Source organism: Artemia franciscana, chromosome 1 (genome assembly GCF_032884065.1).
Source record: "Artemia franciscana chromosome 1, ASM3288406v1, whole genome shotgun sequence".
Lineage (NCBI taxonomy): Eukaryota > Metazoa > Arthropoda > Branchiopoda > Anostraca > Artemiidae > Artemia > Artemia franciscana.
The window spans coordinates 69,373,927-69,391,756 of record NC_088863.1 but is presented as its reverse complement, the minus strand read 5'-3'; the positions used below and the strand labels follow the sequence as shown (position 1 = coordinate 69,391,756).

The 17,830-nt window shown below is 35.0% G+C and overlaps 1 protein-coding gene across 2 annotated transcripts in view; it reads left to right on the top strand.

The window, feature by feature from the left end:
- The first annotated feature begins 6,037 nt into the window (after nt 1-6,037).
- LOC136033331 (neurogenic locus Notch protein-like) overlaps nt 6,038-17,830 on the top strand; it is a 94,128-nt gene continuing 82,335 nt past the window's right edge. For both annotated transcript variants that reach the window (XM_065714131.1, XM_065714127.1), the window contains exons 1-4: nt 6,038-6,188; nt 9,404-9,482; nt 14,093-14,307; nt 15,480-15,735. In XM_065714131.1, coding sequence (XP_065570203.1) covers nt 6,125-6,188; nt 9,404-9,482; nt 14,093-14,307; nt 15,480-15,735 — 614 coding nt within the window. In that variant the 5' untranslated portion in view covers nt 6,038-6,124. The remainder of the gene's footprint in view (nt 6,189-9,403; nt 9,483-14,092; nt 14,308-15,479; nt 15,736-17,830) is intronic.

Sequence of the window (17,830 nt, the reverse complement as noted above, 5' to 3'; positions counted from 1 at the left end):
TTATTGGGGGAGCAAGAGGGGTTGTTATTGAAGTAGGTGGTATTCAAGTGGTAGTGAATAATAGTAACAATTTAACAAACACGCTACTTAGTGAATTTAAAAACATTACGCAATACATTACTAACGATGAACTCACATGAAACAATCATAACTATAAATCCTGGTCCTTGGCTTTTTTCTAAAATTGTCAGAAATGAGCTGCTGCGGCCAATAGTATTATAGCATAAACAAGATTTCGGGTGGGAGAAGGTGAATGTCGTATACGCTCGGCTTTGTCCAGCCAGATTCGCCACTAGTGTTGCAGTACATATCCCCCCTCTACTTCCCCCATCCCCAAACGCATCAGAGGATGCTCAATCTCATAATTGAGCCAAGTTCATAATTGAGCCATAATTCTAATAACTTCGAGTATTGCGTAATTCCTTTGCTCGTAATTTTGAATGTGTTTTGACTCAATCCTAAGATTTAATTTTTTGTAGCCTGCTCCCCAACTTTTTGTATACTTTGAGATTTATTGAAATGTTATTTACAATTTTCTTATTAAATTTATTTGCTTGTGGGTTCACTGATTTGTATTTATAAATGGCATTGATATCAGCCTGCCACATAAAGCCAAAACAAAAATCATACGCAGCGCAATAGCGCTGTCTAAGTAAAGATATGGGATGAGTCAAAGAATTACCACAGATCGTGTAGTATTATATCGACATATTGCCCACATGTAAATAGCGACCATATTTCAATTTTGAAGTATTCGAAAAATAAAGTTAGAATTATTAACTGATCTGTTGGGCATTGTTTGACAAAGAATAGAAAATGTAAACTATTTTTGGCATAATTGCAGGAGAAACCTTAAATAGAATAAAAATTGCCAGGGATGCCATTCGAAAGGGAAATTGACTCCTAGAGTTTGAAAATTGCCTTCTTCTTTGTATCTTTGTTAAAAAAAAAACGAATTTCTATAAAATAACACAAGAGCTTATCTTTTGTAAATCAGGGTATAGGAGTTACGGGTTTCCTGAGGGGTTTACATCTTAATATCGTTTGTATGTCAATAATTCCCTTCGCAAGCGAAGCTCGGTCTGCTGATAGCAACAGAAAAAGACAATTGGTTGGTATCGCTTATACGTGCCCATAAACTTTCTAAATTGTGAGAAAAATATACATATTTTGTTAAATTCACTTTATTCTATTCTCAGCAGACAGACATTTCGTACTGCTTGCTGATGCAGAGATAAATGCCCCAGAAGCAGCGCTGACGTTGTGTGAAATGAGACTGATTTCAGTCCTAATTCTTAGCACATTTATATTAATCTTCCTAGCGTTGTGATTTATATTTGTGATGGTTTATATTTTTGTTAATCATTTTAATAAAAGTCAAGAAATCCTTTTTTTTTGGGGGGGGGGGGCTGGTTAAAAGAAATATTTAGAAAAGCGAAAATAGCAAGAAGTCAGCGTGGTATTGCGCTTAGAGGTATTTCTACATTTAGCATGTATGTTTATTTAGATTTAGTACATAGTAGTATGTGAATCCGAAACATAAGGAATAGGATATTCTCGTCGACTGTTAGATGTTTGAATTACAAATAACAGAATTCGGAGCTTAAAAAAAAATCAGAATTTGGAGCTTATATTAGCTAGAATTATCAGCGTTCATTAGGTATTACAATGACAAACAAGAGAATCGGAGTGTCAGTTAAATATTGGAAATAAAAGTTAAAGCAATTAAAGGATTCCTGGAATGGATCCCTCTCTACCATTTTCCATGACCGAACTGCAACTGATTTGACCAATCTAGTTATAGCACAGATATCATTATAAAAAGCACCAACTCTTATTTTCTTTTCCTATGATTTCTTTTTCATTCAGGAAATTATATTCACTGTATATCTTATTCTTCTTATTTTTCAATGATTTTATTTCTCAGCAGACATTTTGCATGGCATGCTGATGCAAAGATAAATCTGGCGTTTTCAAAAGGCGACTAATTCCAATCATAATCCTTAGCACATATATGTCTTTTTGGAACTGGTTAAACAAAATATTTAAAAAAGTGAAAATAGCAAGAAATCAGTATGGTACCATGCAGAGAGGCAGTTCTACATTTATGGTTACTATGTGAATCCGAAACATCAAGGAATATGGCGTTATCAGCGCTTATTAGGCATTTCAAAAAGAAATAATAATAATGATAATATTTATTACCCACAACCATACAAAAGCATAAACAGTGGAGTAAAGAGAAAAAATTAATAAATAAGGCAAAAATAAAAGTACACGTAACTCAACAATGGCAAGCACAACAAAGCTAATAACAAAGAAAAACAGTATAATAAAATAGACTAGTAGATCAGTAGAACAGACGAAGTAAAGCTACATTGATAACTAGAAATATTTACAAACACAGTATAGACCGCCGCTCATCTTTCGCATTCATCAAATTCATCATTTATTAATAACCCACAAAGATAGCCCTATGGAGAAAAGAAAAAGCAAACGAAATTAACAAAACGACAAAAAAAACTAAATACTTATCCTACATAATACATAAATAACAAGAGAAAATATAACTAAACTAGAAAGATAACTTATATCAAATCGGGATCAAACTAGAAACATAACTTATAAGAAGAAGAAGATTATGGCACCATTGCCCCATACAGGGAATTATTTTTGCAGAGAGGAATATATGGAATAACTTATATTCGCTTTACGTTTTATTGTCGCTCCTTCCTTTCATTAAAAAAAAAATTGTTAAAAACAAGTGTAATGGACCTCTATTTTTCTCGTTTTCCTTATGTTAAAAACTAGCATGAATTAATTTGAAAAATATTATCTGCTCAAAGTAAAGAGCAAATTTGACACTTAAAACGGGCAATTTCAGCAATTTACTGAAAGCAATGCAATAAGAAAATCTTTTTAACTGAATGTTTCTTGTCTGTCAGTCCTTGTGTCTGGTCTATTAAAAATAAGTTGTCTGTGTGTCTGTCGAGTGACTTCAAGTAAGGAGCAACATTAAAATTTAAAACGAACAGAAATTATTCCATATATGGAAGGAGCTGTCCCCTTCTCAACGCCCCCCTCTTTACGCTAAAGATTGCCTCTTCGCCGCAACTCCACTTTCTAAGGTAATAAAAAACTTTAGCGTAAAGAGCAAGGCTTTGAGGAGGAGACAGCCCCTTTCATATATGGAATTACTTAAAGTTTGTTTTAAGTTTCGCTTTAAGTTTTAATGTCGCTCTTTCCTTTCACTTAATTTTTTTTTATTTAATCTATTTTTGAACTGATAGATCTTAGGAATTGAAACCACCTTAAATATCAGGGAAATGAATTTGAAAAGAGAAAATGAGGCAAAATAGGAGGCATACAATGTTTTTCAATTTGGCCATTAACTATGTTCACATTTTTGCTTGATGACAGGATTTCTAAGGCAGCATATTTGGAAAAAATATTAATGTGAAACGTTGTTATGAAGTGTAATGGACCTCTATTTTTCTCGTTTTCCTTATGTTAAAAACTAGCATGGATTACTTTGAAAAAATATTTTCTGCTCAAAGTAAAGAGCAAATTTGACACTTAAAAGGAGTAACAGTTTTGAAGCTACCTAATAAATTATAGTATTTTTTCCAAATTATGGGGGGGGGATTGCTCCCCCTTTGCCCCTTCAGTGACGCCACTGTAGATATCAGTATTATGTGCTTGTATTTTACTGACAGCAAAATACTTTTTAAATGTTTCGACTTTATCACTTTAATAAATAAAAAATTATCAAGACTTTACGGAATGAATATTAGTATATGTATATTAAACTTTCAATCCACAGTAAGGCAAATTTTCTCAAGCTTGTGGCTTTTGATGGGTAAAAATCATGGCTTTTGATGGGTAAGAATTTGATGAAACTTATATATTTAAAATCACCATAAAAATCCAATTCTTTTGATGTATCTATTAGTATCAAAATTCAATTTTTTTAGAGTTTAGTTTACTATTGAGCCGGGTCGCTCCTTACTACAGTTCGTTGATTGATTAAAAAGCAAAGTTTTTCTTTGAGGGAGGTAGAGAGCGAAGTTTGAACTTTAAAGGATCAAAAATTATTACTTCACGGTCTATCTAACATATAACTAAAACTAGTAGAAACCAACAAACTGATGATATTTCCCTAAGTTTGTAAAATTATAGAAAACTAGTGCTTTATTTTTCTAGAAAAAATTGCACAAAATAAAATTTGAGATTTTACCTCCTTTTCCTCCTCTTCTCTCTGGAAAAGTTGTATTTCTGCCCGTGCAATTTCGAGCGAATTGTATATAATTTCTTTTTAACGTTGTTTCGGATAGTTTGTTATGATTGAGGTTAGCAGGGAAGAAGAGTGGTAGGGAGATGGGGTGGTAGGGAAGAAGGCTGGTGAGGTTGCAGGGTGTCAGGGAGCTTTGGTATGGACATGTTACGGCGAAGATATTGTCGAAAGAGTCTGATATGTTGTTTGGCTCTTTTGCTCCTTTTTTGTTCTTATTTGTTGTTTTTTTTGCTACTTGTATGATATACCCCCTACTACCCAAGCTGTTCATGCATTGATGCACTGTAAACCGGTTTCTTTTGCTAGTGTCTTTCAACTTAGCGTGAGAAAATATATAATTTGGGCTATATATTTGCACATTAGGATGGTGGGGGGGGGGTATGTGGGGGTAAGGTATTCGGACAGTGTGAAGTCAGAAAACAATCCTTACTTCATAATATCACAGCAATTGGAGCTAACACATTTTGCATGCAATCCGGCTGTGCTCGACTCTCCCCCTCCCTTAATGTGTAAATATATAGCAAATTTGTTTCTAAAGTATTATATTTTATCATACTTAGGTATATTTTATGAGGATTAACCAACTTCACTTCTTGAGCGGTAGGGAGTATATCATACGACTACTGTCTTTTCATTTTGTGAAAACTATTTTTCTATAATTTGATATTTTGTGAATAAGGAAACCTGAACCTATAAAGCCTGCAAATATTACACTACTATGGGAAGACTGTGTAGGCTATTATGCATCAACTGATAAAAATAGCTCGGAAGACGTTATTTAGCCCAAAAATTCCATCAGAACTAACAGAATCCAAAAGAACTATCCATTAGTCAGATCCAGTGCAAGTAAAGTCGAGAAAGGTCCATCATGATGGACTTATGAGGCAAGGCAGGCAAGGGTTGCCTCACAGGGAAATTACACCTGACACACACAGTTGTGTTCAAACACAATTCCAGCGATTTGAGTAGGACTTTTACCCATATTATGATTTTTTTTCTTCGAATTTTTGATACGTTTTTCCAAGAAATAAATATGTAATAACGGGTTTTGGAACTGTTAACCTAAAAATAAAAATTTAACAAAACTATGAACAAGGTTATCTGGTTCAAAACGGCGAAACCATGTTTTTGGTTCGAAGGAGGGGGGGGGGAGTCACAACAAAAGACTTCAAAAAATACATAACGAATTAATTTATATGCATTTTTGTTAAGTTTTTACGAACCAGACAAACATCTCCCAAAATGTGTGTCTTGGAAAGGTCTTGGGCTCAGCACACCTTCCTTGCACCGTGACTTTTTTTTATGTAAGTTTCGTTTTACCAGATATGCGGTTCAAGTTAGTCAAAGACCAGTGCTTTTTTACGGGGGACGGGATGGAAATAGGTAGCCTACTTGAAAGATCCTCCCTGGACTTATGTTCCTTTAATTTAGAGTCCTGAAAGGTTCATACACATACCTCAAGTTCTTTCCAGAAAAGTGAACACCCCCTCAGTTCGAATTTTACGAACTCTCAGTTTATTATTTGAACTCTTAGTTGGAAAGAAATAACAAATTCTGAATTGACCATTTTTTTAACTATGTAAAAAAAAGCTTTAAGTTTATTCCAATAAAATAACTAAGGAATTGTTGATGATATTTTTTCTGTGAGATTATTTTCTCATGGTCGGTAGTTTCCCACGATTATAACAGCACAGCTGTATGCGAGCGGGGTGTTGGATCAGCCTTCCGGCAAAATTTTGAATTCAGTTTTACTTGAGTAGTTGACAAGGAAAGAAGAGATTACGGTTGTGTTCATATCAGCAATGTGAAATTTGCTTATTTTAGAACAAAATGATGTATATTTTTGATAATATTACAGTCTGGCTTTTAATTTATCTTCCAAGCTTTGTAATAGGTAAGAATGGAAACTTTTATTGTGGATATAAGTTAGCCTAAGCAATATAGCCTAGACTATCGTTTTTAGGCAAGAATTTATCTTAAGGGGGATCCTTCCCTCTTTAAAATCCAAGTAGGTCTATCCCTCATGAAATATCTAAATGGAATCTAGTTTGTATTTTGTTTTGATTTAGGCCTAACAAATTTCCTTTCATTATTAGCCAAATTTGTAGCCTATTTTGTCTTGTATTTTAGCATATAAATGGGGGTTAATGAGACATGTTTGCAGGAGAGGAAAGCCTTGGGGAGTTCGTCATCCGAGTTTTTTCAGATTTCTGAGTAGGCTAGCTTATTTCGTGTTCAAATTAGGCTAGGCTACCCTATGATATAATTATCTTAGCCTATTTGTTGCTATGTAAAATAGCTCATTAATTTCCTAATATAATTTCCGCTTTTCTGACAATACCCATCCCACGATCCCAGATAGCCTGTAACCCAAGACTAAAACTAAAACAATAAAAGAAAATAAGGTAAAAGTCTTGTTAATTGACTTCTTGCTATCTCAGAAAGGGTTTAGGTTAGGAAAATGAAACTTTCATGGATGAATCTACAGACTAAAGTATGTCCTGGGAAGGTATTTTGAAGCAGCTACCTCCACTCCTTCTCCCTCTAGAGGGCCCTGACCTTTGACGACCTTTAAAAATATGTGTGTTACAAAAGTGAAATCTTGCAAAATAGATCTTCTGCTTAATTGAAGTAAAACAAAATTGTTTTCAGCTTCACAACTTTGCTCAATTCCATTTTATAAGGTTTTAAAGATATGCAAATACATTTCCTAAATTTTGAAAAAAAACATTGATATGGCTCAAAATTCTACTCAAATAACAGGAATTGCATTTTCAGAACTAAAGGCAGAGAAAAAGCAACTTGTAACTGAAAATTCAGGTAAATTTGTTTTGTCAAAATTTCAATAGGTATAGACCTGTCATATAGGCAAATTTCAGGGCCCTCTAGAGGGAGAAGGAGTGGAGGTATGTACTTACCTTCCCGGTCCATACTTTAGCCTGTAGACCCATCCCTTGAAGTTTCATTTTCCTAACCTAAACCCTTTCCGAGATAGCAAGAAGTCGATTAACTAGAATTTTACCCCGAATTCCATTGCAATTTACTCAGGTTGAGAGTGAGATTACGTTTACCTGTCTGAACAAAGAACCTATGACGAATCACGAGATTCAGTCAGGGAAGGATAGCCTACAGCCTATCTTGGACCATCAGGGGGCATGAGTATTGTCAGAAAACCGACTGAGATGCCTAGAAAAGGCCTAGGCCTAGATGTAACATCGAAATAGCCTATAATGGTAGGCTACTATTTCTATTTGTTTAGCATGTCTCCTTCAGAAGTGGCTGACAACTAGCCTAGGGAAGAGACTAGCTTATTTACTTAAGTGCATTGTCTGCCATCTTGGACGTTTGCCCTCATCCAGAATGTTAAATGTTGTACTAGTCTAATTACAGGGGTAGAAGGGTGAAAAAATCCAATAGGGAAGCCCAACTTTGTTGGTGTCCAATGGTGGATCCAGGGACCCCCTCTCCCAAGATTTTTTTCTGGTACCATCATTTGTTTTCACTTAAAAAAAAATTGTCAGTGCGATCAATTATTGGCACCCTTGTTACATTGCCCCCCCCCTCCAGATTTTCCTCTAAATCTTCATTGGTTCCCCTTTAATATTAATTCTGAGCCCCTTCCCCGCAATGCCTGGATATAACCCTAGGTTGTATCAGTGACGTATTTTCGTCAAAATCCTGGGGGGGGGGTCAAAGTTTGAGCTAATTTTCCCAAGTCAAGTGAAAATGACAGTAATAAAGTATTATAAGGTAAATATTTACTAAAAACCGATCTGTTTCTATTGATGCTTGAATTATTCAGGTTTTCCTTAGTTCTGACAAGATTTTGGAAGAAATTAATTTCCAGCTGGTGAGCAAACTGGGGTCGGGGGGGGGGGGGGCAAACCGAGGTCTAGGATGGCTAAACTTTGCAGCATAAATGTGAAACTTTAAGAAATCGATCTGCAGGACAAATGAGGGCCAAAGTAAATTTATTGAATCGCAGATATTTGTAACTTCTGATTTACTAGGTTTTTTGAACACTTTTGGTACTTACGTATTATACCGACTGCAATCGAGAAGTGAAGTTAAGTTTATCATAATGAAGTATAGTCTACCAAAATATAGTGAAAACATAATGCTTTAATAAAAGAGTATTGGGAAACTACAACATTGAATTGTGGAAAGTAGACTGACCAGAACACGTTATATTAAATAACTAACCAACTCTATATATTAAATATTTATTAGAATATACCTGTAGTTTATCTGACTAAGGCTAAGCTGATTATCTCCAAGTGTACACAGAAAAATTGGTTTTTAAACGGAAACAGTGTGCGTTAACTATGTAAAACCACTAGTGGAAAGATGGAGGTGGAGTGGTGAAGCATTTGTTTTGTGTTGGAGTGACTGATGCACCTCTAACCATGAATTCTTGGAAACTAATGAAGTAATTATTCTGCTGCTTTATAAAGCCAAGGAAAATTGATATTTTAAATGATCAGCATTAATTTTATATAAAGTGTTTCAACAGTCTTGTAATTTTTCTTGGTACTTGTGTCTTATTCAGAACACACTCAATAAGTGAAGCTAGGTTCTTTTGTGAAACAAACTACGAGGCAGGTACATTTTAATTAAATATTTTGTACTTGTTCAGTATTCAATTGATTCAATTCAGAACACACTCAAGAATTTTGCTTGAATTTGTTAGGTTAGGTCTGGGTACATAATTCTAAGTTGTAATTTTACAATTTTTCTAATAAAGTATTATATTTTCATCATATTTTGTTTTATTTCATTAGCTTTATCAAAAGTTTGGGCTATATATTTGCACGCTAGGGAGTGCGGGTGTTGTACATTATATCAAATACCTAACCTAACCACCCCTATATATAAAATATTTCATTAAAATATACCCCTATCGTTCTAATTGAGTATGTTCTGAATAATACACAGGTACCTTTTTCTCTGTGAAATCAAGTCGATGGTATATTTGGGACAAATTTTAGAACCCCTGGCTGAACACTTGCTAGAAGTGATACACAAACTTTTGACGATGCTAGACCTGATGATAGCTCGTCTGTTAAATACTGATTATTATGGTTGGAATATTTAATGTCTTCTTTTCAGGATTTCAAAGCTGCTCGCCAAACCCATGTAAAAATGGAGCTAAATGTATGTCACCTTTAAGAACTGATTCCTACTGCAAGTAAGTTATCACCTTTAGTTTTTCTATTCACTGTGGACAATAGGCTGCATTTCAAGGTAAAATTATAGCAGTTCGTATAACTGGCTTTCCTATAAAGTGAATATACCACTCGATGCCTTTTTTATGCTCTTTATGAATATAATAATTGCTTCTACCTTAAATTCAAATTTAAGCACTTAACCTAACCTAAACTAACCTTATTATAAATAATTTTGGCACTGAGAAAATGTAGTATTATTTTGTAAAAAAAATCTGATAAAACGGCACTGAGAAAATGTATATTATTTTGTCGAAAACGAGCGATAACTCATAATTTTTTGAAAATTCGTCATTTTTAAGAGCTCAAAAAGTGCTTAAATCCCAATTTAAGGTAGGAGCGGTTATTATATTCATAAAGAGTATAAAAAAGGCATCGAGTGGTATATTCACTTTATAGGAAAGCCAGTTATATGAACTGCTATAATTTTACCCATCTCAATCACCCCTAAGTGTATCCATGCCACCAACGGACTTAAGTCCTTTCAACCATTAACTCAGATGTCCTATTTTGGAAATTTTGTGGGCTCTCAATGAGTCAGAACCTTTGGGGAAAGATAGCCAAGAAACAAACATGGTCTTGCTCTGGTTTGTTGCCAGCCAGGAGGCTTAATGTTGCGATATGTTTTTCAAAAAAATAAATTACTCGAGTGTTTTTTTTTTATAACAAATCATCTACCACTTTTACTATAATTAGGCTATCAATGGCATCTTACTTTTCCTTACAGGTGAATTTTTATTCCATCTAATGATTTTTTAGGTTTTAAATTGAATGTCTGATTAGTACTAGTTTTGATACTATAACGTCCTTTTCTATATATCAGAATAAGTCCGTATTGTTCAAGGATAGCTACCTTAGAAAGAAAACATACTCTGTAAAAATTTGCTAGATCTCATCCCCTAGAAAGTTTTCACTACTAAGTACCTAAAGGACTAGCTTATGTACAATACACCAGCCTGTGTACTGTGTATGCCATTTTTTATAAACCAGCGCTGGTCTTTAAGAGTTTGCGTTTTTACTCGGAAAAAAATTGAATTTCGTGATAACCGACCCATGCTATAGTCACACCTGTTGTTTAAATGCCAGGCTTTAGAAATAAAATTAATTTTACCTTGATTTTAACGTTGCATTTGTATTACTAAGTGGGAAGCTGAAATTGCAAGAAGTTGGTTGAAAACCTTGCTATTAACCTGCCAACACTATTTTGTTCCCATATGCATTACTTAGTCTTTGTATCTTGATAGATTCTTCTTACAAGTGGAAACGTATTATTGTTCTAAGCTTCAATCTTTCCTAATTTAAAAAAATCGCGCCTCTAAATGCTTTTCTCGTCAGTCAGCTATTAAGTTTTCCCTCGAAAGCTAAAAGCATGTTTCACTCCAACAATTTGGTACCAGATGTAATAATTTGTCGTTGTAATAGATGGTTCTAGGCGTTTACCTCCCCACCTCTCGGTAAATACCCTCCGCGGAATACACTCTGAACCCCCCGTGAAAAATACACCCCCAGAAAATACCCCCACCCCCCCTAGAAAATAAGGTTTCCTAATTTGAGAATTTTTTTTTTGATTTTATCCATATGAACTGCAATTTTTGGCAGTGGCGAGTGCCAAATAATAAAAAAAAACCGAAGAAAAAAAAATGTAGGTGAACAATCATCAAAATTAAGCTAAAAACAAATGACAACAAAAAGGTCGAAAAGATTTAGCGTTTCTTTGAAAGGATGGTTGGCTTTGGGAACCAACAAGTTCATATTGTTTAAGTTTTACCGACGAAAGCGTTGTCAACTTCTATGAGTTTGTTTCAAGTTTACGCTGTGTAAAACTCGATATCAAACCGATTTCTTCGTTACTTTAGAAACAAATTTGAACAGATTTAATATTTGAACATTAGGAGGGGGGAGGTGGGGACAATGTATAGCGGGTCTGCGTGCAAGATGTGTTCGGTAGCCTACTATTATTCTGTATTTTATGAAGTAAGAATTGTTTTCTGACTTAAAACTGTCCAAATACTTTACCCCCCCCTCCCTCATGTGCAAATATGTAGCCCAAATTATATATTACCTCTCTATTCTGTCACTCGCGTTTGTCTTGTCTCACGCTAAGCTGAAAGAAACTAACGAAGAAATCGGTTTGTTCTAGAATTTTACGCAGCGTAAGCCCCTACAGAAAATAAAAACAAAACTCAAATAAAATTTGAGTTTGAGGGGTGTTTTCCACGGGGAGGGGGGTAAACGCCGACCACCGAATCAGATCTCTCCTGCGTATGTTTTACTTTTTCCAAGTCCATGGTGGCCTCCCTGAGGCCCTAGTTTTCCATCATGTTTCATCTCTGATCAAGCTGACTATCCTCTTCACAATGCAAGTCCTATACAAATTCCTTTTCCTCCATCCGTAACGCCAGGCATAGAACTTGTAACAGCGGGTCAAATTGTATTGAATATGATGCCATAGTCAGCTCAAAAATGTCCTTATTTAGCTTAAAAAATTGTTTTGAATGTATTCGAGGGTATTTAATCATTTTTTACAAATGAATTAATTTTTGCTAAATAATTTTTTAATGAATTGATTAGCAATATACTGACTCTGAATTAATACTTAATACTCAGGTGCCTTCTCCCCTTCTTTAACATGCTAAAAAGCCTTTGTGGGGTTTAGTGCCGTATATTTATTGCATGTTTAATTTATTAATAGAGAGTCTAATCTTATACCAATAATTTTGTTTACTGTACTAAAAAAGCAATAAAGTGAGGATATTTTGTTATTCTGATGATAATGAAGATTGGGTGAGAACTCCCCCTGATAGCGACTCTGACCCTTCAGGGAAAATTTGAGCAAAACCTAATATGCGAAAATCATTGAATATAGATTTTGATTGGAGCGAAGGAAGCACAAAACAACCAAGTCCTTCTGCAATGAGACAACACACAAAATAGTTAACTAGAAAAATAACCAATACAATTTGCAAAATTTATCAATTGATTCTGGCATTCTGGGAAGTGTAGAATATGAAGAACTACAAAGAGATCACAGAGAGACAATAACGTTCAATCTTTAGTTTAACCGTGGGAAACAATCAAGGAAACTTAAATTATTTTATGGTCCATCTACCAAGGCTTGAGCTTGTAAATAGCAACTTGAGTGCTAATAAACACTCCATCATTATTCGTATGTTGCTGATGACATATCTTCGGATGTGTCAGGCAAGGCAATACACATGTGGAATCAAAGTTATGCTAATATCTACAACGAAAAGTGTCACAGAAAATTAGCATTCGTATAAAGGATGCAAAAAGGTTGAATGTCTTCTTTAAAGGTTGCCTGAGGGCTTTTCCAGGAAAATGTCTGATGTAGATACCACAATCTGAGCAAAACTTAAGACTTTTTGCCGAAAAAAATAACAACATCGAACTCATTCTCATATTATATCTTTCAACCATTCCCAAGAATATAGTCTGTATGTCCCTGACTTGCCCAGTCCATCACAATGTACGTTCAAGGGCACAAATGTTACTCAAAGCCACGAAATACAGCAGGGGTCCACGCTAACATATTCTGCTTCAGGCAGTCTCAAAAATTCTTTTCTTTTTGCACTGCGCCTTGTTTCGCTGCAACAGGTTCGGAACCTTGTGAGATGCTTTGTATTCCTCATGTTTGTTTTTGTGAGATGGTTGTATTCCTCATGTTTGAAGCTCCTACTCGAGTGCAAGAAAGGATTTGAACGAGGTTGGAATTTTCTTAAGATCTATCTATACTTCACTAAGAGCTAAAAAAGGGATATCTTTTCTGCATAGCTTATGTTGATGGATCTTTGAAATCATCGTTGTTTCCCACCCTTCAGTGTTGAAATGCCTAAAAAATTGTTAAAGTATTGTCTTTTGTATTAAAAAAAGGATCAAATCGCCTATTCACCAATACCAAGTTATTTCAATGTTATATTTCCTAACTAATACATCCATTTGGAGGTAAAAGCACGTGAGGGCTGGGACTTCCTTCCTCGAAATAGATTTTCATGTTTTTTTTTGTATATTTCATGTTTTATTTTTAATATTTTTTCATTTAATGTTCTGTTTTATTTATTGTCAATCTCCTCTTCCAAAATAAACTTATTCAATACTTACCAGACTGTTGCTGCAATCATAAATATGTGCTTGGAGAAGAATAATTTTCTTGGGGCTGTTCCAAAGGACCCAGATGCAAATATAAAAGATATTCCCATAAAAATGCGCCTATTTCATGTCCCGAATCTCTTCCTTGGGACATTTCTGATTCTACATCCTCGTAAGCATTTGTGTGTACCTAATTGGGATAATGAAACTAAAGAGTTGCTGAACCATATTAACCTTTTCCCTCATCCATATGCAAAATAAAGCATAAGTCCAGTGGCATGAAAGATTTTTGGGTATCAAGGAAAAAAATTATATCCAAAAAACTCTACATTGTTGGAGGATATCTATCAGAACTGAAAAATGTAATTATTTCAGCAAGTAAATTTTTCAACAGTGAGTATAATATAGCACCATGAAAACCTGTGTTATTCAAAATTGACTTTTAACCGCATCTTTCACATTTTAGTTGCACATCTCAGTTTGTTGGAGAGTATTGTCAGTTTCCCAGTCCATGTTTCACTGCTCCAGGACCCAGATGCCAGAATGGAGGAACGTGTTCTGTTCAGCTAACGACCAATTCTGGCCCGAAGTTCAGCTGCTCATGTCCACTCGGATTTAGCGCTTCCATGTGTGAAATTCGAGTGCCAAATATTTGTGACACAACTCCTTGCGAAAACGGAGGTAAGTTTCAAACGATAATGTAATTTTAAAATTTGTCTCTGCATTCCTGATTCCATGTCAGGAAATTGTTTCTCCACTTTTCGAATCCACTCTTGACGTCCCCCCACTGGGTCAACAAACCGGCTTACATTGCTCTGCTTTCAGACTTCCAATTCCTAGTCATGTTTGAATAAAAAAAAGGGGAAGAAAACAATTATTTGAAACATTTCTTGAAGATAGTTGTCGATCAAATCAAATGAAGTATTTACATACTATCTGCGAAAATAAGTTGTTCTGAGTATGGTGCCAGCAATCATTTTCATCATTATGTAACAATATAGAATGTCAAATTTTTGTTGCTGAAAAACTTCCGAGATTTTTGGAAGAATATGGAAGTTCCTGGCGAGAGGAGTCACGCTATGATTTTATAACATGTAGGGAATTGGCTCTGTTCTTAGTTACAGTTTTTCTTGTTTTTCAACTCCCAATCTCGATTAATAATCAATCATTTTGTGTTTTCCTGATAAGGTATCTTTCCGTAAGCACTGATATGCTCTAACTGTTTTTTTTATTGCTCCAGGAGCGATGATTTTGCTAGAGGGTTTTCTGGTGTACCTTTTTCAAGGAGAAAAAAGTTCTCCTTGATAACGAATCCCAATCAATCCAAGAGGCGAAACTTTAAAAACGGTTGTTTTTCTTTTGCTAGATAAGGGTCCTATATTCAAGAATGTATCAGCCTTTTTTATTTTTGGTGAATTTCTAGTTTGCCTATGGTGCCTGACTTACCCAAGGGTAGGTACAATGGCAGTTCTGGTTTCTCTTGCGCCCGGGGCAAAATCTTGATTAGCCCCTCCCCCCCTCTGTCTCCCAAAACTTTAAGTTCAAATAAAACTATATATTTATTAACAAAATTTTTGTTCGTTAACAAAATGATACATTTATTTAAATCTGACTTTTCCTACTTTAGCCTCTGCAAAATCATTAATTGTCTCGTCCCAATTGATTGCTTCTAATCTTTGCGTTCTATGCTTCTAAAATTTCAAAAATTACAAACTGATTATAATCATTTGATTATTTATTTGAAATTTTGCGCCCCTAAAATTTCTGCTCCCAGCACAAGTTCCTCCTCTGTAACCTCAAATGTTTAAATGTCTTAATAGCTTGAAAATACTAAATGTGTCTAATTTTTTTAGGGACCTGTAATCTTACTTCCTTGAACACATACAATTGTATTTGCCCAAATGGGTTCCGGGGCCCAAAATGTGAAAGCAGAGATTTTTGTTCGTCCAAACCTTGTTTGAATGGGGCCACTTGTGTCAGCCAAAACGGCCGCTACAAATGCATGTGTCCAGCCGGATTTGAAGGGCTGAACTGCAAGGATGATGTCGATGAGTGCCTGAAGGATCCTTGCGTGTTTGGCAAATGCAAAAATACACATGGTGGATACGCGTAAGTGATTTTTGTTTTTAGTTTCTTTCATTAAGATGCACCGTACAAAAAAGTTTTGTTTTATTATTTTTATAAATCCTGTATGTCTTATCACTTCAGTGGTTGCCTTCTAATGTATCCCCGCTTCTAGTTTTTTTTTGTTCTGACTGCTGATGATGAACACTGTATATTGTGGATACACATGATATATGTGTATATGTGGATACATATAAATACACATGGTGGATACGCGTAAGTGATTTTTGATTTTAGTTTCTTTCATTAAGATGCACCGTACAAAAAAGTTTTGTTTTATTATTTTTATAAATTCTGTATGTCTTATCACTTCAGTGGTTGCCTTCTAATGTATCCCCGCTTCTAGCTTTTTTTTTGTTCTAACTGCGGATGATGAACACTGTATATGTGTTCGAAATATCCAGTTAAGAAATTTTTTATCTGTTCGCTGTCAATTAAAAGGTTTCATCCTTATTTTGAACTGTTTTACCTTATTTAGATGGTATTTAGATGATAGATGGTAGATGGCTCCTATTTAGATGGTAGCTGCTGGTTGACTGTTATAATGCATTCAAAGGTTGTGTTTTAATTTTAATTTATTAATTCCAACGAAATTTGTTCGTTACCCCTTTCTTTTTGTTTTCTTTGTTTGCTTTTTTCTTGAACGAGGGGAATCAATTGACACTGATCTAGAAATCTGCTGCTTATTCAAGGTCAAATTTTATTAATTACGAAAACAAAGCTCGTGAAATTTCGGTAAGAGCCAGAACCCTATTACTACAACAAGTAGATTCCAATTTTTCGTCAATTATGGGAATTTTTTATTGATAAAATAAAATAGAGTATTTCCATTCTCTGAACAAAAAGAGGTTGTTCTCGATGTGGCGCCAGCAACCACTCGGAAATCGCGATTGAGAGACTGAAAGGTATACTGCTTCCTTCCTATTAAGGATAAGTTTTTCTTGTTTTAAGTTTAAGTGTCCACTTAATTTTTACTTGAAAATTGTTTCAGTTATAAAAAAGGCATTTTTCAGATAGGTCCATTAATGGGTTTTACTACTGTACTCTGTAAGAGATTCAACTGCAATTATGGCTTGAGGTTGTACCCGACTTTCTAGTAACTATTTTTTTTTGTGCTCCTGAGGAGTCTTTGTCCGAGAACCGCGTTTGTAGAGGTAATTTAGTTTATATAAAGGTTAGAACAAGGGGTCAGGATTAGTGTCACAAAGCTGTAGGACCCCGATGTTGTAAGCTAATTTCTCCATATGATGAAGCCATGTCAGAAATTAAACACTTAGTTCTAAAATTTCTAATTTATTATTTACGATCCTTGGGTATAACACGGACTATGTTTTATAAAGATAACCGAAAATAAGCTAAATAATACGGATTTGGGATCCAATCTATCTGAAAAATTTAAGACGGAGTTGGGTATTTATTCTTCGAGTTCATTGAATTAGTTTTAAAAAGATTAAATTGTTACCACTTAAGTTTGGAATTGTTAGGGTATTTCAGTTTAAATTTTTCGTTAGGATGGTTGAACACGTCTATAAACCCAACAAATATACCTTAGAATTCTAATATAGAAGTAACCTATCTATAGTGAACCGTGCGGTAGCACAGAGGATTTGATGCTCTGCTTCCGGGCCAGAAGTTCGATTCCGGCTGCAGCAAGGTTAGTTGACTGGCTTACTAACTGTCTCTACATCTAAGACTCGTCAAGTGAAACGTCAATTCCATGCCTTAAGTGCCATCAATAGCTCTGGAGTATCTTTATCGTTTTTTATGGCACTTGGTGTTAACCAAGTGACATAAAGCAATCGCAAATTCTGTCGGTCCCGGTTTTGCTACTTTAGGCACTTCCAGGTAAGCTAGGACGATGAAATTTGGCAGGCGTATCAGGGACCGGACCAGATTGAATTAGAAATAATCGTTTTCCCAATTTGACCATCTAGGGGGGAGTGGGGGGCCCGTTAATTCGAAAAAAATAGAAAAATTGAAGTATTTTTAACTTATGAACGGTTGATCAGATCTTAATGAAATTTGATTTTTTTGAAGTATATCGTGTCTCAGAGCTGTTATTTTAAATCCCGACTGGATC